The sequence below is a fragment of the Lissotriton helveticus genome, chromosome 7, assembly GCF_964261635.1.
Source record: "Lissotriton helveticus chromosome 7, aLisHel1.1, whole genome shotgun sequence".
Classification (NCBI taxonomy): Eukaryota; Metazoa; Chordata; class Amphibia; order Caudata; family Salamandridae; genus Lissotriton; species Lissotriton helveticus.
Genome location: NC_136068.1, coordinates 1,196,889,501 through 1,196,911,331, shown reverse-complemented (window position 1 = coordinate 1,196,911,331; position 21,831 = coordinate 1,196,889,501). Strand labels below are relative to the sequence as shown.

The 21,831-nt window shown below is 47.3% G+C and overlaps 1 protein-coding gene and 1 pseudogene across 3 annotated transcripts in view; one reads left to right on the top strand and one right to left on the bottom strand.

Moving 5' to 3' along the window:
- RHOT1 (ras homolog family member T1) overlaps window positions 1–21,831 on the top strand; it is a 688,574-nt gene that overhangs the window by 577,715 nt on the left and 89,028 nt on the right. For 2 of the 3 annotated variants that reach the window (XM_078654374.1, XM_078654373.1), the window contains exons 18-19: window positions 18,621–18,823; window positions 20,222–20,344. In XM_078654374.1, the coding sequence (XP_078510500.1) occupies window positions 18,621–18,823; window positions 20,222–20,344 (326 nt within the window). The remainder of the gene's footprint in view (window positions 1–18,620; window positions 18,824–20,221; window positions 20,345–21,831) is intronic. The other variant, XM_078654375.1, reaches the window with a different exon arrangement.
- LOC144770108 (ubiquitin-conjugating enzyme E2 C pseudogene) lies at window positions 16,227–16,751 on the bottom strand (annotated as a pseudogene).

The following is a 21,831-nucleotide window of genomic DNA, read 5'->3' as shown; positions in this document are numbered from 1 at the left end:
TCCTTTTATTGTGCCTCAGTGGGACTTAAATCTTGTCTTAACTTTCTTGGTGGGTTCTCCCTTCGAACCCTTACACAAGTGTCCCATGAGGCTTTTTCTTTCAAGACGGTCTTCTAAGTTGCGATCACCTCGGCAAGGAGGGTGAGTGAGCTTCAAGCTCTTAGTTCTAAGCCCCCATTCCTGACCATTCATGTTGATCGAATGGTACTCAGGACCAGGGCTGCTTTTCTGCCTAAGGTGGTAACTCCCTTCCATCTAGGGCAATCCATTACCCTTCCTACCTTCTATCCTCCCCCTCACCCTTCCAAGGAGGAAGAGAGACTGCACCGTCTGGACCCTAAGAGGGCGGTGTCTTTTTATCTGGACAGAACTAAAGACTTCCGGATGGACGACCAGCTGTTTGTTGGTTTTGCTGACTGTCGGAAGGGCAGAGCGGTGCACAAGCCACACTTTCCAGGTGGATAATCCTGTGCATCAAGATTTGCTACTCCCTGGCGGGTAAGGACCCTCCTGAGGGTATAAGAGCTCATTCTACCAGGGCAAGGTCTGCTACTTCTGCATTGTCTAGAGGTGTATCTGTTGAGGACATTTGTAGAGCCGCGACTTGGGCCTCCCTCCACACTTTCGCGAAGCATTACTGCTTGGATACCGAGGTGAGGAGGGACGGCCACTTTGCGCGTTCTGTCCTCCAAGATTTCCTGGTATAGCAGAGTGGCCACCCTCCTCCGGGAGTGGGGACTGCTGTGGGACTGTATTCACAAGGTGAGGAATCCACAAGGCAGATGTATCTATCAGAAGAACAAGTTACTTACCTTCGGTAACGCTTTTTCTGGTAGATACAGTATCTGCCTGTGGATTCCTCACTGACCCACCAGCCTCCCCGTTGTCCGCTCTGCTATACCTGGTTTTATTTGTATATATATTGGGTTTTTGATACCTTTGCTGCGCATTATTTGTGCTGTTCTGATTTGCATGTACCATGTACACTGTATATATGTATATTTGCTGTCATTGGTCCGTCCGGGTGCCTCGAAGGCACGGAAAAAAGGGCGGAACGATGTGATCACGCCGACGTAGGCCTAATAAGGAGTCGGTGACGTCAGACGGAGTCGCGCGCGATGCCGTGTTCCTATGATGTCGTCCACGCCGGCGTGCTACGAAGAATTTTCCAAACGTTGCTGACGCAAGGGGGATATTCACAAGGTGAGGAATCCACAGGCAGATACTGCATCTACCAGAAAAAGCGTTACCGAAGGTAAGTAACTTGTTCATCTGCGACATATAGCGCTTATTGATTTATTCAGGTAGAGAATCTTTGTATGAGTAGCCTGTCTAGTTCTCCTGTTATTCTCTACCTTTATTCGAGTTTCAGGGCCCCCCTCTATTAAAATGGAAGATATTGGTCAGCCCACAAGAGAAACTTAGTCGGGCCAAACTTTCTCACTCAACAACATGGTCAAATAAGACACCCAGACACCAGGTGGTTCATCCTTGCCATCTGGCACCGGATGTCCTAGAATCTGGATGCTTACACCTCCAACAGGAGTGTTTGCTCATTTTATGTGAGGCATGTAGGCTTGATACTCATAACCGGTTACTTACTAATAATAGTCATTACTACGAGTCTTAGACCTCCCCGTCACAGTCCTTACACACATGAGGGATAGCTCCTCCCTGCAGAAATCCCAAGCTAAAACTCCCCAGCTACCATCCCTACTCTCCAGGCCACGCCCACATCCTGTGGCCCATAACCCCTGACCTTACCTTCCAACATCCGGCACTACAAAACACAAGAAGCCGAAACAGGGAGGGTGGGATGGGAACCAGGACTGTGATGGGGAGGTCAACAACTCGGAGTAATGAATATTACCAGAAAGTAACTGGTCATTACCTCCTTGCCAGACCTCCCTGTCAAAGTCCTTGCTTACATGAGCAGATACTCAAGTAAGCATTGGCTTCAACAACCGAGCTGCAGACAAACTGTATTAGAACAATAAAAAGGAAAGTTACACCCCATGCACAGAACGCAACACAGCGTCCCCTAAGCAGGCAGACCCAACACCACCCATCACCTGGCGATAATGGGACATAAAGGTGTGGGGAGCACTCCATATGGCAGCCTTGCAGATCTCCGCCATAGAATCCCCATGGAAACAAGCCCAGGAAGCAGCCATTCCCCGATTCGACCGCCCCTGCACAGACCCAGGCACCAGCACTCTACTGGATTCATAAGCTGCCAAGATAGCCCACCTCAGCCACCCACTGAGAGTAAAGCGATACAAAAGGGGATGATGGACGGAGCGCTTGAACAAATCAAACACTCACCCCCAGTCAACTGATCTGGGTTTAATCCATCACCATTCTTTAGTTCACTCAGCCACCCCAGTTCAGACATGGCTGTATGCAAATCAGTCTGACCCTGTGCCTTATGGGAACAGTCCAGCCCGAACTGCCAAGCCATGTCTTCCCTGGACCGGAAACAAGCATCCTGGGACCGGTTTCGGATTCATAATCCTCATCAGCCAGGCTATCTTGAATCCAGTGGCCAAGTGAACAAGGGACTCGCTTCTGAGCATACCCTGCCACACTTAGGGCGAACAAAGCGATACAAAAGGGGATGATGGACGGAGCGCTTGAACAAATCAAACACTCACCCCCAGTCAACTGATCTGGGTTTAATCCATCACCATTCTTTAGTTCACTCAGCCACCCCAGTTCAGACATGGCTGTATGCAAATCAGTCTGACCCTGTGCCTTATGGGAACAGTCCAGCCCGAACTGCCAAGCCATGTCTTCCCTGGACCGGAAACAAGCATCCTGGGACCGGTTTCGGATTCATAATCCTCATCAGCCAGGCTATCTTGAATCCAGTGGCCAAGTGAACAAGGGACTCACGTCTGAGTATACCCTGCCACACTTAGGGCGAACAAAGCGATACAAAAGGGGATGATGGACGGAGCGCTTGAACAAATCAAACACTCACCCCCAGTCAACTGATCTGGGTTTAATCCATCACCATTCTTTAGTTCACTCAGCCACCCCAGCTCAGACATGGCTGTATGCAAATCAGTCTGACCCTGTGCCTTATGGGAACAGTCCAGCCCGAACTGCCAAGCCATGTCTTCCCTGGACCGGAAACAAGCATCCTGGGACCGGTTTCGGATTCATAATCCTCATCAGCCAGGCTATCTTGAACCCAGTGGCCAAGTGAACAAGGGACTCGCGTCTGAGCATACCCTGCCACACTTAGGGCGAACAAAGCGATACAAAAGGGGATGATGGACGGAGCGCTTGAACAAATCAAACACTCACCCCCAGTCAACTGATCTGGGTTTAATCCATCACCATTCTTTAGTTCACTTTGCTGCATTTGCGCAGGTTGCGCTGCCAGTGCGCTGCACTTTTTAAAACTGTACCTTTATTGTATTTCGTTTTTACTTTTAATTTGTAGTATCCCCTGCTTTTAACTCACCGCTTTTGTCAGGGCTCAAGTCCTCTCACTTGCAACATAATTTTGTGGAACGTTCACCGCTATTTGGCGGGTCCGGGTCCCGGGGTGGATTTCAGTGGGCGCCATTTTAGGTTGGGTGAGTACTACTTCCTGTGGGCGCCATCTTGGAGCGTCCCCACGCTCGAGCTGACTTTTGACACGCCTATTTAAGGCGGACTCGTGCGCTTCCTGCTTAGATCCTTTGCTGCATTTGCGCAGGTCGCGCTGCCAGTGCGCTGCACTTTTTAAAACTGTACCTTTATTGTATTTCGTTTTTACTTTTAATTTGTAGTATCCCCTGCTTTTAACTCACCGCTTTTGTCTGGGCTCAAGTCCTCTCACTTGCAACATAATTTTGTGGAACGTTCACCGCTATTTGGCGGGTCCGGGTCCTGGGGTGGATTTCAGTGGGCGCCATTTTAGGTTGGGTGAGTACTACTTCCTGTGGGCGCCATCTTGGAGCGTCCCCACGCTCGAGCTGACTTTTGACACGCCTATTTAAAGTCGTCCTCTCCCGCGCAGCGGGACGCGCAGTGGTGACGCCTGCGCTGTGCCGGAGTCGTGCCAGAGTCCTGCCCGTCTGCGCTCGTCCGCGTCGAGGTAGCGGGTGCGGGCGCGGGACTCTGGCTCTCTGCTCTTATCTCATCATGGATTCCATCGCGCCGTTCAGGTACAATCGCGCCGATCTCCTCTTCATTAGGGACGGTTTATTGGCTTGTACACATGATCGGGTGCTCCCTCTTTCGGGCCCTCATGTCTGTCCCTGTGGCAGTTTCTCTTTGGATTCCCCCATTGGGGTGTGCTCCACTGTAAGATCTACTCCACACACTCGTATTGACTACTCTGAGCGAGCAATTAGTATATGGAGCCTTAATGTGAGATCATTGGTCAAGCACCATCAGTCCCTTCGTGATATGATTGATAAGGACTCACCTGACCTTATTTTTCTCACTGAGACCTGGTTACAGGACACCGACTCTGCCATAATAAATCTGTCTTTTCCTTCCACCTATACGGTGTTTACTTTGAACCGTACTTCTAGAGGAGGAGGTATAGCCATGGCGATAAAATCTTGCTTCCCGGCGGATTGGAAAGCTCTTGATCTGCCGATGTGCGAGAGCGCCTCTTTTAAGGTCACTGTCAGTCATCAGTTCACTTTTAGTGGCCTGCTTATTTATCGCCCGCCAGGGAATGACACGGTCTTCAAGGCCGCTCTCGTTGACTTGGTTAACTCGTCAGCTTTTAAATATGCTAACTTTAACATCATTGGCGATCTGAATATACATCTTGACCAGACGTCTTCTTTACCTATTAGCTCCTTGATAGCGGACCTTGAAGCCATGCAACTGAACCAACTAGTAACCGCCCCCACGCATATAGGAGGTCATATCCTTGACCCGTTCTTTACCACCTTGGTTCGGGCTAGGGTATCTGACCCGATGGTGGTGGGCTGGACTGATCATCTGTTGGTTAAAGTGTCATGTCCCCTGGATGACCAACAATTTAAACCTGTAGACAGGCTGACCCTGAAAAGAAACTGGCGTAAGCTTAAAATGGAGGAATTCGTTAAAATCTTGGAGGCTCAGCCCTTGGGCATCCTGTCGAATGTGGAACAGGGATACGAACAGTTCTGTAACTGGGTCCATACTGCTCTTGATTCTCTTATACCAATGCGCTGGTCGAAATGTCATGCTAAAACTCGCAGCCCATGGTATAATGAGACCCTTGCCGAGCTCAAGAGAACTTGCCGGCAAGCTGAGAGGGCGTGGAGGAAATCCTTCGAGCCCACATTAAAATCACTGTTTTTCACCCAGCTTAAGATCTATCACAGAGCTATCTGTCACGCCCGGGCGGCATATTATGCCTCTGAGTTTTCAAACAGCCCCAACCCATCTAAATTAATATTCAAGGTGCTTAAAGATCTGATGGGTAAACAGGCCACCTCGCTAGCAATCTGCACGGACTCCCACTGTGAAAGCTTGGCATCCTTTTTCGTGGAGAAGGTGCGGGTAATCTACCGAGGGTTTTTGCCATCTGTGCAAGATGACGAGCCCAGGGCTGTAAGAGTTTCGGATTGCGAACCTCTGTCCTCCTTACCTGCTTTATCGGCTGAGGCGTTTGATACTCTGAGCCTCAAAATCAAATCTGGCTCTCCTCTAGACCCTTTGAAGCCAGAGTTTATTACCCTTCTCCCGCCTCTATGCCGTGAGCCGATTTTGGAGTTGATCAACCTCTCACTAGCTGAGGGCGTGGTTCCTGCCTCCTGGAAGCAAGCAGTGGTCAGCCCCATTTTGAAGAAGCCTAGTCTTGACCCTCTGTTACCTGAGAACTACCGCCCCATCTCCCTCCTGCCCTGGACCGCCAAGGTCACTGAGGCACACGTAAATTCCATCTTGTCTGCCCATCTCTCTCGCAATAATATTCTTGACGAGAGTCAGAATGGTTTTCGCGCACAACACAGCACCGAAACTGCGCTGCTCTTTATGAGCGAACATCTGCGTTCGGTGCTGGATGCGGGGCAGACAGCGGCGCTCCTTTTGTTAGACCTGAGCGCCGCATTCGACACGGTGTCTCATGACATTCTGCTGCGGAGGCTGGAGGAAGTGGGTCTTGAGGGGAAAGCTCTTCAATGGTTCCGCTCCTTCCTTTCGGACCGGTTTTTTAAAGTGGCCATTCCACCTGGTCAGTCCTCTTTCCACTCTTTGGGACTAGGAGTACCTCAGGGCTCTGCGCTTAGCCCCACTTTGTTTAACCTGTATGTGAAACCGCTGGCTGCTGTCGTCAGACAAACTGGCTTAACTATGACATCGTATGCCGACGACACGCAGCTGGCGGTGACACTCAGTGGGGACCCTGAGGTGACTGCCCCCAGGTTTCGCGCAGGGCTTTTAGCCGTGGCGAATTGGATGCGTACTAACTGCTTGCAGTTAAACGCTAAGAAAACCGAAGTCCTAATCTTAGGAAAGCAAGCGGAACTGTGGGGTGATCAATGGTGGCCTATTGAATTGGGGATGACTCCCATCCCAGCGGCCGAAGTAAAGAACTTGGGGGTCTGGCTGGATTCCAATCTCTCTTTTACCAGCCATACTAAGAAGATTGCAGCTACCTGCTATGGTATTCTGCGAGGACTGAGACCAGTCCTCAAATTCTTCAACCCCCCAACTCGGCAACTGGTGGTCCAAGCCGTGATTCTCTCTCGGCTGGACTATGGGAGTGCTCTGTTGCTTGGTGTCAACCAGGCCGAGGCCACCAGACTGCAGAGGGTGCAGAATGCCGCTGCGCGGGCCATTGTGGGCCTCCCGAGACGGTGCTCTGTATCTGCAGTTTTAACCTCCCTTCATTGGCTGCCGGTCAGACAGAGAATTAAATTCAAGGCACTCTGTCTGACATTCAAGATCTTGAAATTTTCGTCACCTCCTGCCTTGGTGGGTCTTGTCTCCCCGTATGTTCCCAGGCGGTCTCTCAGGTCGGAATCTCTTCATCTAGTGAGTGCGCCTAGATTCAGACTGAGTAGGATGGGTGGCCGTTCATTTCGAGTCATGGAGGCTGGATTATGGAACTCCCTTCCTGTCCACATCCGTGCCCTTAATAGCCTGACTCTTTTCAGACGCGCGATTAAAACCTATTTGTTCACCTCTGTTGATTGATCGTGTTTCTTTTCAGCGGTGATTTGTTGTGTTGTGGTACTGGATCAGGCGCCAGGACGCCCCTTCGCTGGGGCAGCTGTGCGCTGAATAAAAGTTACTAACATAACATAACATAACTCAGCCACCCCAGTTCAGACATGGCTGTATGCAAATCAGTCTGACCCTGTGCCTTATGGGAACAGTCCAGCCCAAACTGCCAAGCCATGTCTTCCCTGGACCGGAAACAAGCATCCTGGGACCGGTTTCGGATTCATAATCCTCATCAGCCAGGCTATCTTGAATCCAGTGGCCAAGTGAACAAGGGACTCACGTCTGAGCATACCCTGCCACACTTAGGGCGAACCAAGCGATACAAAAGGGGATGATGGACGGAGCGCTGAGAGTAGTCACAGAAGGCTTCAGACCTTGACCCACAAGGCCAAAAATAACAACAAGGGAATCCACCTTACAAAACGGGAGGGTACAAACTAGGTACATCCCAAGAGCACGCTTAACAATCAAACAGTGCAGCCGCATCTCCTCCTCAGACTGATGATCAGGACACAAAACAGGCAGCACCAGCTCCTCAGAGCAGTGAAAAGAGGTGGGAACTTTAGGAACAAAAGAAGGGTCAGGCCAGAGTACCACCCAATCCGGATAGCACTTCAAAAAAGGCTCCTAACACAGTAATGAGCCCAATTCCCCAACCGTTCTGGCCGAGGTAATAGCGACCAGGAAAACCACCTTGATAGTAAAAAACCGCAGGGAAACCTCCAGCAGGTCAAAAGGAGCAGACTGCAACACCCTCAACACCAACGGGAGGTCCCAACCCGGAACCAAGAACCTAACCACAGGCTCCCTGAGAAAACTCCTCCTCAACAGCCGGGACACCAAAGGCACAACCACCTCACAGGTAGGACCTTGAAAAGCGTTCACAGCTGCCCACTGAGCCCTTAAAGAGGAAACAGCCAAGCCCAATTCAAATCCATCCTTCAGAAAGCGCAAGACATGCACAGGTTCCACAGCCAAGGCAGAACAGCCCTTATCAGCACACCAACCCTGAAAGGATACCCAATGCCCGGCATAAGATTTAGAGGTAGAAAGCCTATGTGATTGCTTAATAAAGAGAGCCACCTCAGGAGTACACACCGAAGCCACCAGGTTCATCCTTTCAAAAACTAGCCTGCCAGTTACAACCTGACCAGACACTCCCAAGACAGAGCTGGAAACGACAGAGGCAGGGGGCAGGGGGCCACAGGAAGCCTCCAGCAAGGCCTCACCACCAACTGTAACAGAGGAAACCAAAGCCACCTGCTCCAGACCAGAGCCACCAGGATCACAGAGGCCCTATCCAACTTGACCTTCAGAAGAACCCTCTGAATCAAACCAATCGGAGGAAAGGCATACATCAAACCCGCCCCCCACTGAAAGGACTGAGCATCCACCCTCCAAACAGTCTCCGACTAGCACAGAGAGCAAAACCTCTCCCTCAAAGCGTTCTCCGGGGTTGCAAACAGGTCCACCTCGGGCACCCCACACATCTGCATGAGCACCCCAAACACCCTGCGATCCAATCACATTTCTGACAGGGAAGGAAACAACCTGCTCAAACGATCTGCTTCAGAGTTCAACACCCCAGGCAGAGGCAACGCCCTCAGTGACAACAAATTCATTGTGGCCCACTGGCAAATCTGCTCAGCTAACAAGTTCAATAAATCTACTTTTGCACTCCCCTGGTTATTGACATACCACATCATCACCATGTTGTCCGTCCGCAACAGAACATCCTGTTGCAGGACCCAAGGAAGAAAATGAACCAGGGCCAACTGTACGGCCTTCAACTCCCTCTAGTTGGAAGACATCCGGGCCTCCTGGGCCGACCAGATCCCCTGAACTGAATCTCGAGCAATCGCAGCCCCCAACCCAGCTCTCTGGCATCCGTCATCAGAATCATCTGTTCCTGGGGGACAAACGCAGAGCCTTTCATGACATACCCACATCCGACCACCAGGCTAACTCCCAGAGACCCACCTGTCCCCCCAGAATCAACTGTTGGTAACCCTGAGACCTCGGACATCAATAGCTCAGGATATGATTAACCAGGAGGTACAAGTGTAAACAGGCCCAAGGAACAATCATGACTGTCTTAGCCATCAACCCCTGCATTCTCAACCACTGTCAAGCAGTGGAAGCGGGAGAGGCCAATACCCTCCCCAGTTCTTTCACCAGAGTCAACCTGTGAGGTACACCTTAGTAAACACCCTAGGCGAAGCAGAGAGACCAAAAGCAGTACCTGAAACTGGAAATGGTCACCGCCCACACAAAACCTCAGAAACCGCTGCGAGTCCCTGTGAACTGGCACATGAAAATAAGCATCCGTCACATCCAGAGACATGGGAAAGTCTCCCACGGAAAGGAAGGGCAGAATCAACTGGAGAGTCCCCTTCTTGAAGGTCCGGCGAGGAATGCACAAATTCACAGCTTTTAAATCCTACACAGGACGGTAGTCTCCTTTGGGCTTCCTGATCAGAAACAGGATAGAGTAAGCCCCTTTCCCCCATTGCTCTACAGGGACCTTCACAATGGCCCCCTTATTCATCAGGTCCTGAACCCAATCCAACAGAGCCTGATATTTTACTGGAGCTTTGGGAACAGGGGTAGCATGGAACACCTCCCCGGGGGGCTCTGCAAACTCTATACGATACCCCAGTCTAACAATCTGCAGGACCCACTGATCCCTGACGAACTCATCCCAGACCAGCAAAAAGTTCCTGAGGTGACCCCCAACTGGGCCATCCTTCCCGAAACACCGAATAGTCCAGATTTAGACTGACTTGATGTACCCGAATTTAAATGCTGACCCTGGGATTTTTGGAAGGAAGGGACACCCCTGCCAAGTCCCCTACCTCGAAAGGGCTGAGCTACCATTTTCGACTGGAGCGCCTGCCCAAATGCCCTCTTATAGCCAGCAAACTTCCCCTTCTGTGTAGGGTGGACTGGAGCAAACAACTTCTTGTCCTCTGCCATTTTCTTAATCTGAGCCTTCAATGGATCCCCAAACAGTTTGGAGCCTGTAAAAGGAATTTTCATCAGCGCATTCTTTTGAGCTGCCTCCGCGTTCCAGGACTTAAGCCACAATTGCCGCATAGCCACCACCAAGGCCCCAGCCACTGCAGCCAAAGCACTAAGGGAATCCAATGATAAGTCTAACAAAAAACATAAATGCTGCTCCCATAGGGTGACCAACCGTCCGTAAATTTCACGGACAGTCCGTAATTTCGGCCGTCTGTCCGTTGTCCGTGAAGGATTCTTTAACGGATGCCATTTGTCCGTCATTTTAACAGGGCACCGATTGCCCCGCCCAAAAGCCGGCACAGCTTGCACCCACCTCCCTTCTTCACTCCGATGCTGCACCAACGCTCCTCAGATACCCCGCAGCATTGGAGAGGCACACCGGGGTGGCAACCCTCACACCTCCAGCCCTTGATGACCTGTTAAGAGGTGCTTCGAAGGTGACTGAGAGGGAGGGGCTGCAGGTTCAGGAGCAGCGACATCTATTCACATGCAAACAGCCCTGAATGCATCATGTCTCTGCTATTTAGAGGGGGGCTCACCCATTCCATTTCTACCCAGGGCCCCAAACATCCTAGACTAGGGCAGATTACACCCCTGATTACCCCGCGGCAGCATGTGCTTCTCTTCACCGAGCTTAATTACTGTCACTAAATTGTAAGCAAACCTCGGTTCTTCAGACATGCAGTCTATAATGTAATACAATAAAGAAATGGCACAATCGCACCCACACTGATTAACAAAGTATGGAGGAAAATCAGTTCAGTCAGTTCTCTTAGAGTATCTCCTGTAAGTACTGTACATCACAGTGGGGGGTGGCATTTTGGACAGAGAGCCTGTCTTCTCGTTGTCTTGTGCAGGAGGGGGCGAGGAGCCCAAGATGATACTAGAATACTGCATGCCCACCCTGGTGGATCCTGTTTCCTCTCCTGTGATGGCTCCTGCCCTCCCCTCAGTGATGGCTCCTGCCCTCCCCCCATGTTGTGGCTCCAGTCCACCCCGCCTGTGATGGCTCTTGTCCCCCCCTGTGGTGGATCCTGTCTCCGCCCTGGGTGGCTTCTGTCCCAGTCCTGGAACGGCCCCTGCAGCGATGGTGAAGTTCTTGATGGGCCTCTTCTCTAAAGGGCTCAGCTCAAAATTAATATGGAAAGGTGGGCGAGTAAGTAAGTGAAGGGATGGGTGAATGGCTGGATGAATTAGTGAAAGGGTGAATGGATGAATGGAAGATTGAACAAATGGATAATGAGAGAGGATGGATGGCTTGATGAGTGAGGGGAAGGATGGAGAGAAAATGTAAATAGCTGGATGTATGGGTGGAAGGGTAGTTGGATGATGGATGAGGGGAAAGATGGATGAGGGGAAGGATGATGGATGAGGAGAAGGATGGATGGATGGATGGATGGATGGAGGGGATGGATGGATGGATGGATGGATGAGGGGAAGGATAAATGGATGGGATGGATGGATGGTTGAGGGGAAGGGTGGATGATGGATGAAAGGAGGATGCATGAGGGGAAGGATGGATGCATGAGGGGAAGGATGGATGAGGGGAAGGAAGGATGGATGATGAGGGGAAGGAAGGATGGATGATGAGGGGAAGGATGGATGGATGGATGAGAGGAAGGATGGATGGATGGATAAGGGGATGGAAGGAGGGGAATGATGGATGGATGGATGGATGGATGGATGGGTGGGTGAAAGGATGGATGGATGGATGATGAGGGGAAGGATGGATGATGAGGGGAAGGATGGATGGATGATGAGGGGGTGGGTGAAGGGATGGATGATGAGGGGAAGGTGGATGGATGGATGATGAGGGGGTGGGTGAAAGGATGGATGATGAGGGAATAGATGGATGATGAGGGGGTGGGTGAAAGGATGGATGGATGATGAGGGGAAGGATGGATGGATGGATGATGAGGGAAAGGGATGGATGGATGATGAGGGAAAAGGATGGTAGATGATGATGAGGGGAAGGATGGATGGATGGATGATGAGGGGAAGGATGGATGGATGATGAGGGGGAGGATGGATGGATGGATGATGAGGGGAAGGATGGATGGATGGATGGATGGATGATGGGTGGGTGAAAGGATGGATGGATGGAGGATGGGTGGGTGAAAGGATGGATGGAGGATGGGTGGGTGAAAGGATGGATGGATGATGAGTGGGTGGGTGAAAGGATGGATGGATGAGTGGGTGGGTGGATGGTGGGTGGGTGAAAGGATGGATCAGTGGATTGGATGGTGGGTGAAAGGATGGCTGGATGGGTGGGTGGGTGGGTGGATTGTTGGGTGGATGATGGGTGGGTAGGTGGATGAGTGAAATGATGGATGGATGGATTGATAAGTGCAAGGGTGAATTAATGGACATATGAGTGAAAGGGTGGATGTAAGGATGGATGAGTGAGTGAAAGGTAGGGTAGATGGACAAAAGGATGAATAGATGTGTGAAGGAGTGAAATGATAGATGGATGAATGATATGGTCAATGGATGGATTCATGAGTGAATGAGTGGATGGATGGGTGGGTGGGTGGATGGGTGGGTGGAAGCAAGGATGGTTAAGTGAAAGGGTCAATGGAGAGCGAAAGGCAGGATGGATGGATGACTAAAAGAGTGGATGGTGGAAGGATTAGTAAGTGAAAGGATGGCTGGATTGGTGAAAGGGTAAATGGCTGAATGGATGAGTGAATGCATAGATGGGATGAAGAGTGGATGGATAAGTGTACAGATGGATAGGGTGAAAGGGTGGATGGATGGATGGATAATGGAGGATGAGTGAAAGGATGGATGAGGGGATGGATGAAGGGATGGATGAATGAAGTGATAGATGGAAGAATACATGATGGATAGGTTTGCAAATGGTTGAATATGTTTGGAAATGGCTGGGCTTACTTATATACTATTGTGCGACCTCTGATGTGTCTGTAAAACGTACCTATTGTCCTGAAGTTTTGTCCTGAATTTTGACCTCCTGTCCTGAATTTGTGTCCTGAATTTTGACCCTTTGTCCTGAATTTTTACACTCACTGTCCTGAATTTGCACCAATGCCAGTTGGTCACCCTACTCCAACATAGTCAAGGAGTTGGAGGGATCCTCCTCCTGAAGCAGCTGCTCCAAAATACATTGACAGTCTTTTCAGCAGTGACTGGACCAGATTACTGGTATATGCTGCCGATCTAACAGCCAGGTTGAAAGCTGCAAAGGACCTTTTCAAAGCCCCCTCAACCCGTTTATCCTCAGGATCAGAAGGAACTGCATCCTCGGAAACAACCAAGCTCTGAGATGAAAGTCCATTCAACAGGGAATACACCTTCACCAAGGAAGAGAACCCTAGCATTGGATAACTCTTAGCCAGAAATCGGGGCAAAAGGCTTGTTTATCTACATCTTTCCATTTCCCCTCCACCACATTCTGGACAGATTTATGGACAGGAATTATTTCAGGCTCCCGTTTTTGATAGTTGGCAAAGAAATCTTAAGACTCCTTCTCCGCCAAGGGATTAGGGTACCACAATTTGTCCCGTACATGCTGTAAAAAGGTGAGCCCCATGAATAAACCGACCCTTCACCTCATCCCCTGAGTCACCGTCCAGATCAAGAGGAACAGAAGTGTCCAATTTCTGCTTCTTCGCCCACAGGGATTCTCTAGCCTGAAAGGCAGCAGAAATAGCGGCCTCAATCATCCTTTGAACATCCGCCAAGAAAGGTGCAGTGGAACACAGCAACCACCTCATCCTCCAGGTGCTTACACTTCTCTGATCTCTTAACTCCATCCATGATGAGTCAGAAGCCAGAGGAAACACATCCTACCAGCCCATTGACCAGTAAAGCAGTCCAATCCAAACCATCCACATCATCCCTAAACCAATCGCTACCTATCAGGAGAATCACACCACCCTGCCTGCCAATCAAATAGCATAATCCATACTTCCATCATATAAAACCTTAAACAACCCCCTCCAGCGAATTCCGTGGGGAAAACATAGCCCAGAACTTCCCAGAGAAGGCGTACATAAAGAGTAGCATACAGCAGCTGATATTCCCAGGTAGTCTCCCCACCAGGCACTAACCAGGCTCGACCCTGCTGGAAATCTGAGAACAGACGAGATCAGGCATATTTATGGTGGTATGGGCGTAGGCTCTCCTGAGATCCGGGCCCTCCCTGCGCCTAGAAAACCCCTGAACGGAGCCCGCAGCGGTCTCTTTAACCGGGATTCTTGCCATGCCTCCGTAATTGCGAAACACACTTCCGTGCACTGCCGCACACAGGCCAATGTAATTGGCGCCCTCAGGAAAACAAACAGACAGAGGCTCCTGTAGTCCCGCAGAGACACCTCTGACCTGTAACAAGCAGCGCGCCGCGTTCCCCTCTACCGCAGAGGAGGCGAATCCGCACCAGTCATGCCAGGCTGAAGCGCGGCAACAAAGCTGGATTGGAGCCCTTGGCAGGCCCGCTACAGCAGGGACCTACGCCAAGCCTCCGATCCTTGACTGATCCCCCTGCACCCCCCACCCCCAACCGAAGAACTTCCTCCAGAGATAGTCAATTCCAGAGGAAATTAGGATACAAATGCCTTTGGAAAAGGCAAGGCAACTACTGTACACCGCATCACCACGCCCCAGGCGCGCCGGTCGTCCTTATACAGCAGGGACTTAACTCAACAAAAAACGGCAGCTGAAGCAGATCGTTCACACTTACCGAGTATTCCACGAGCGTCCCAGCATCTACAGAAAAAAACTGGATATTGGAAGGAGGTCAGGGGTTATAGGCCACAGGATGTGGGTGTGGCCTGGTGGGTAGGTTTTGGGAGCAGGGGAGTTTCAGCTTGGCATGTCTGCCCGGAGGAGCCATCGCTCATGTATGTAAGGATTGCGACAGGGAGGTCTGGCGAGGAGGTAATGCATGTTCTGCAACCAAGTGGAAAAGATCTGTTAATTTCTGCATCTCCCGTCAGTTTGATCTCTTAAAGGTTTTGGTCCAGGACACCATTTCGGTCCTACTTCACCTTTACAAGGCAGGATTTGGAATACCATTTTTCTTGTGGTGAAGGTGTTCAGACTCAAAAGGGTTACACCTCCCTTCACCCCCCCAGAAGTCCTCCCTTTAGAACCACTTCACTTGTGCTTTGCAGTTCCATTTGTGGTAAGTGGTTTTGCTCAGGTGTAACATGGTTTTGCTCAGGTGCTTCAGTGAGCTGCAAGCTCTTACTATCACAGAGCCTTGCATACCGTTTCACATATTCTTTCCACAACCTGATTCTGTAGCAGAAAGAGCATTGCACATCTGAGATGTTAAACCGGTGCCTTATGTATTACGTTGATGGGACTAAACCTTTTCGTAAGACCAGTGAACATTTGGTGGCCAATGCTAAACGCTAGAAAGATCAATCTATTTCCAAAGCAGACATTGCAAGGTGGATTGTTCAGTGCATCCAGACTTGCTGTGCTAAAGCTAAATGTGTACTTCCCATTACTCCTAGTGCACACTCCACATGGAAAAAAACGAGACACTACGGCTTTCTTGGTTAACATCCCATTAGCAGATATTTTTAAAGCTGCTACTTAGTCAACACCACACACTTTCACAAAACATTATTGTGTGGAGAAACTAGGTTGTCAGCAAGGTATAGTAGGCCAGATCGTCTTCAGAACTTTGCTTCAAACATCTGCATCGTATGCCTGTTAGCCACCGCAAGGAGGAAACTGCTTTACAGTCAGTGCAAAGTATGTGTATATACTGCCGCACATGCTTCGAACGCAAAATGTTGCTTACCCTGTAAGCATCTGTTTGAAGCATGTAGTGCAGTATATTACATCTATCCACCCTCCTCCTTGGGCTCAGGCAGTGATGGCACGTTTTTTTTACAGAGTAAACATTTATCATCAGCTAACAAAGCCCATAAACATCGAAACTCATTTACCCCACTTAAATTAAGAATATGTTACTGCAGACAAAACAGAAGGACGTTATAAAGGAGAGGACAGATTCAGTGCAAGCAGTGCCAGCATCACTCAAGCCAGGAATCCCGGATCTTTCACTGCTTTGCATTCTGTTTATGCAGGTGCTTTTTGTAAGCTGGTTGCTTCTGCCAGAGCTCTGCTCCCTGTGAGTTCAGCGGACTCTCGTTATTGGGTTCGCAAAGCAGGCTTTGGGGAGATAGCAGGATTGTCTCGACATCATACAGCCCCGACCACTTGCCTTTCATGATGTCTTGGCAGAATATACCCTGGATGTCAACACAGGGGTGGAACAAGGGGTGATGAATTTGACAGTGAGGTCTTTGTAAGGGTATCGACTCGGAAACTCCAAGGAAGACTTGTACCTCAGGACTTCATAAACTGCCCCTAAAGGGCCATCAATTGTGCCATACCACTTGAAGAGGTTGTCAGATTCTGGAAATGCTGAAACCCCCTTGGCACCAGACATCATTAGTCATCAGCTCCTGGTGTAACCTTATGCCAACAGAGCCCCTATTCACGGGGCTGGACCCAGCCCGGTTCCCGTGTGGGCACTGGCAGAGTTGGATTTCTGCAGCGGGGTCCATGTTCTGGGAAGCCATGATTAGATTGGAGCTACTTCAGAGCAGAGCAAATTTGTGTGATCTCTATTGTGTCCAGAGTCTATAACTACCATCCTCTACATTACACTTTTGCCTTTCACCCTCTGAGCCAAAAACAATCTAAGGATGCAGTCTATGTCCATGCACATTGTGGACTAAAAGAGCAGTCACACACTATCTTGTAACACTAAGCTTCTTGGAAGAAAAACATCTTGTAATGGCCCAATATTAGATGACAGGAGTATACAAAGCCTATGTATCTACACCACTACACACCACGAAAAGATGATTACAGGGTAATTAACATTTCCTTCCTATTTATTAAGTATTTCCTTCTTGGACAAGAGAGAATATATTGCTGAGTTTAGCCTTCATCAGTCTTATTTCACAGAATCTTTAGCAAATGCTGCCAGCTGATTGTAACCTGAGAATAGCTTAGGCGTTTGCGGCCTTGTGCACAGTCTTTGTTCGTTGATAGTAGGAGATTAAGTGGGTAGAGTAAAAGAACTAGATGCCCTTTTTCTGATGGACACAAATGCTTTCTGTAACGCTGGTAAATTTTCAGTTCTCCTCAATCTGTCACCTGGGGCAGAACCTCCTCAGAGTACCTAATAATACGTGATGCAATTTTGCTTAAAGGTAAAATTTGAGACAGAATATCAAATTGCTAGCTTGGTGTGTGCCCAGTTTGAAATGTGTGTTGGGTCACCAGAGATTATTTGAGTTCTCAGGCGGACCTATTGTGCCCTCAAGAGTTTTAGCAGCTTTCTATCCATTACAGGTTTTTCTTTTAAGGCAGTTATAAGGGTGCTGTTTTGGCGATAAGCATTTTAGCTTATTCATGTTGGTGTTATTTTAGCTCTTCATGTTGTTGCTAATCTAAGGCAACAAGTAGCATAGTTGAATCTGCACCCACAGGGGTAGATCTCAGAGACCTTGGGCCAACCATTTAACCTATTCTAAGTCACTGGTATTAGTTATTGTCTGGACTCACCCTGGTGTCAAGCAAAAACAAAGTTGGGTTAATAATGTAATTGATGTTATGAGTTAACTACTGATAACACACTATGATTCAAGAATTATAGAGGATGCAATTTAAATCTATGCTACACCATGAGTGATGTTGACGTTTTGGAAAGGGAAAATGGTGTTTGAAATCTAAGAGATGACCATGTCAAAGGCTTGATCTGAAAGGGAGATGCCTCCTGAGTCAAATGCACACCTTTAAATGTAGTATATAAATAGAATTAGTTACACGCATATGGCTCCTCAGAGTCAGGCTGTGCTCAATTATGTTTATCTCTCTTCCTCTTTTTCATTCTTTTTTATCCTTTACTGTCTCACAGAGACTGGAGCGCATTTATGCAGGTCTGACAGCAGTAATTAAGGCGTATTCTGTTAATAGTACTCAAGCCTTTTGACTGCAAGCTGCTGGTGCACAAGAGGAATAGCCTGGCTTCAACAGACATTTTCACTCGCCTTCCCACACAGATAAATAAAGATCCTTCCTCTTTTCTTAATATCCATGTGTCTGCCACTCTCTCCTTCTAAGTTACAAGAGCATTTATTTTGTGGTCTAGATTCTCCAGTGCCAGTTCTGTGTCCTAAGTAATGTGGTATTTAGAGATGGGATCAAATTCACTCACATGGAGTGATACAGAGAGAGGGTAGGGCGCTGGTGCAATGTCTAAGAACTGCACAATTGTCAAATGGTTGCTCTCTGCTTAGTTAAGACCTAATTGATCTTACTACTTATTCATATAGAACCGTTCTACTCTGACATTTCTCAAGCTGCAATATTCTATCTTTATCTTATTGATGGTGTTTGAATTTAAAGCCCATTTCTTTTAACATTGGTTTTCCCTATAGCAATACTTCATGGACAGTCGGACACCCTGCTTAATTGTGGCAGCAAAGTCAGATCTGCATGAAGTAAAACAAGAGTACAGTGTGTCTCCCCTGGAGTTCTGCAAGAAGCACAAAATGCCTCCACCTCAAGCCTTTACATGCAATACAACAGACGTACCTAGCAAGGATATCTTTGTAAAACTGACCACAATGGCCATGTATCCGTAAGTATTTGAATCGTCACTGCTTCAGTCTTGCAGTCACAGTGACTACACTGCATGTCATCTTTGGTCGCGAGGATGGCTTTTTCTCATTCATGTTGCTTAGCAGCAGAGAGACCTTCAACCAAACCTATCTCCACTACCCTGTTAAATAATGGGCTAATTAATTTTTTTAATCAAATGGTATTTGTGATTAGTTTATTTGTCAGTCTAAAGGTTATTATTTTACAAGGAGAAGTTGTAATAGCTAAACAAGTCAGGTGAATAATGAAACAATTATCATACCTACTACTTTCAATCCGAGTCAGAGAATAACCATACTAAAAAGGAGCTTGTTTTACCTTTTATTTTGAATAAACTTCATTCTGTTTGAGCCATTTTGCAGAATTTCTAATATAATAAATCTTCACTGCCAAGCTCCAGGGCCTCTTAACTGAGCTTTCTGGAGTGTATTGTTACTTTTGATATCATTTTCCCATTTTCAAAAACCATTCAATTTAATACCCACAATTATGATGGCTTTGGTAAAAAAAAAAGTATGATTAAAGAATGGAAATTAATTATCAAAGCGGTATTATTTGAAATGTAAATATGGCACTTCACAAACTGAGGAGTCAAAAAGCAAAACCTTTTAATTGACAAAAAATCTAGATTTAAATGTACACTACAGTTCAGTATTCCTGGGCTGTTTCATGTGATCTCTCTATTGCTAAGTTAACTGTGCACCCTTCAGTACATTGAGCTTTGTGTTTTAGTAACCCAGACAGTAAAGCAGTGTGATTGTAGTAGGACAGCTAGTGTTCCACTAGTTAAATGTATGTTAATATTCATATAGTCAAATAATAACCCAGAAATAAAATTGGGTTGTGCAGGCTTGAATGCTGCATTTTGTGGTATCACTACAACATGACAGACTATATTTGATTGTTAAGGAGTAGAGGAAGTAAAGTAAACATGTAATTAGAGAGAGGGTAGTTAATGTGCTTCCTCCAAAAGTTCATGGAAGACAACATGCAATTTTTATTTAAGCAAATGAAACTTATTGTAATTTTTTAAAACATTTGTTTTAGACAAAGGTGTAACCTAGGGCTGTGCAGATGTGTTTTCAGCTAGATTCAATTATCAAAAGGTCCCGCAATAACCTTATTGCACTGCTGTTTGAATAACATTGGCGAAACAAAACAAGTTAAATAAAATTAATATAACAATGCAAGAGGATATAGTGAGCAAATGCTCATGCTGTTAAGTCTTCACATAAATCTGCACAGCTTTAGGTTCTCCTCGTTGACTGTTTCCTTCTCCAGATGTGGCTGTCCTAAATGATAACGTTCTTGGCACCAACCTTGTGTGTCCAAAATGTTAGCAGGGTCTCAACTACTGTCCTTCTATGTGTTTTCACAGCCATGCCCGGTTACGCTGTATGTGCACCTGCAACAGGTGTACTTTTTGCATCTGTCAGAACTTCCTCAACTCAGACTTGCTGCACTCTGTAAAGAACACTCTCTTCACTTCAGTTCTTAACAGGTCCTTAACTTTATTTATTGGCTACCAGGAGTGTTATATAGTATATTATTATGCAGATTTCCACTACATATCCATTCAGCTTAAGGGTAACTACTGCGCACTTTGCAACCTAACCACTTTCTTGAAGGGTTCGAAAGGCGATTATGGCAATACCACTGCACAGTCAAGGAACCCCACACACTTGTTTAATTTGGTCATGAGATGAAACTGCTGTAAACGTCTTGTTATACTATTCATCTATAAGAAGAAAGCCCAGGAATACCTTTTGGATATTATTTTTCCTCTAATTTAAGTTCTTAATAATACTGCAAACCATAGCTTTTGAGCAAGACATTATTTTTTGCTGAGAAAATGGTTTGCTTTTCATTTTAGTCAAGTTAATGTTGACTGTTTCAGACAAAATCTGATTTTATGTGTATCAATGACCTACATCTTGCCAGGTATATCTGCAATGTCAAAATTATACATGATTTAGTGGATATGTTGTGAGTAAATCTGCAGCTTTAACAACTTTCAGTACTTAAAGTACAAAATACAACCTGCTGATAACAGTATAGAGTGTGTTTTGTTGTGGAACACCAATATCACAAAACTATCCCGGGAGCCCAAGTGGGCTATCCAAGTGACATAAATTGTGCTCCTCACATTAGTTCTAGGTTTCTCAAACTAAGAACCATTGAAAACTACGTGTTGGGTATTAAAGTTTTGTGGTAATCTTTAAACCAGCGAAGGATTTGTATCTCATCTGTGCAGCAGGTTGTGTTTGTCAAATGCACGCCAGCAATGCAATAAAATTACTAACTCCTCAAGCTCTGTGTTATGATGGCTCTGCAAGTAAATGGGAGTTCAAACCTTCAAACAAACATACAGTACTTTGTCTCTTTAGGTACTTTGGTTTTGCTTTTAATTGGGAGGAGTTCAAAATTTAGTTACCAGAATAGCTGACTAGGTCATACATTTTTTATTAGTCAGTAGGATGAATAAGCATGTGAGTGTCAGAAACTGGAGAAAGCATGCAAAAAGAGGGTGTAGGACCTGCAGTCTTAGTCTACGCTTCTCTTCTGTATATTGCCTGGACAATCCATGCTGACTAAGCCTATTGGGAGTAGCCATGTGACATATAAGTTGAGCTAGAAGGAAGAGCACACATTCAAATACTACATAATGTAGTGACCACATCCTCCGTTATGTGGCCATAAGTCTGTTTTTATAGCTACTGCGTTTGATCCTGTAGCCATTCCATATAGCAAAGTACTTTAGTTCTGATTTATATAAATAACAGTATGTGTGTTGATGGGCTTGAATGGTAATGCACATAAGGCCATAGCATGTTGTGGTACATAATCTGAATGAGTCTTCCGCTACCAGAAACTTAGAAGTAAATCAAAACAAGTTGATATCTAGAAGTTACATTTTACTTTCTAGGTTTGCTCCCGGAAGCTATTTTCACCAATGATTTGTATTAGAGAATACGTACCTGTAGCCTT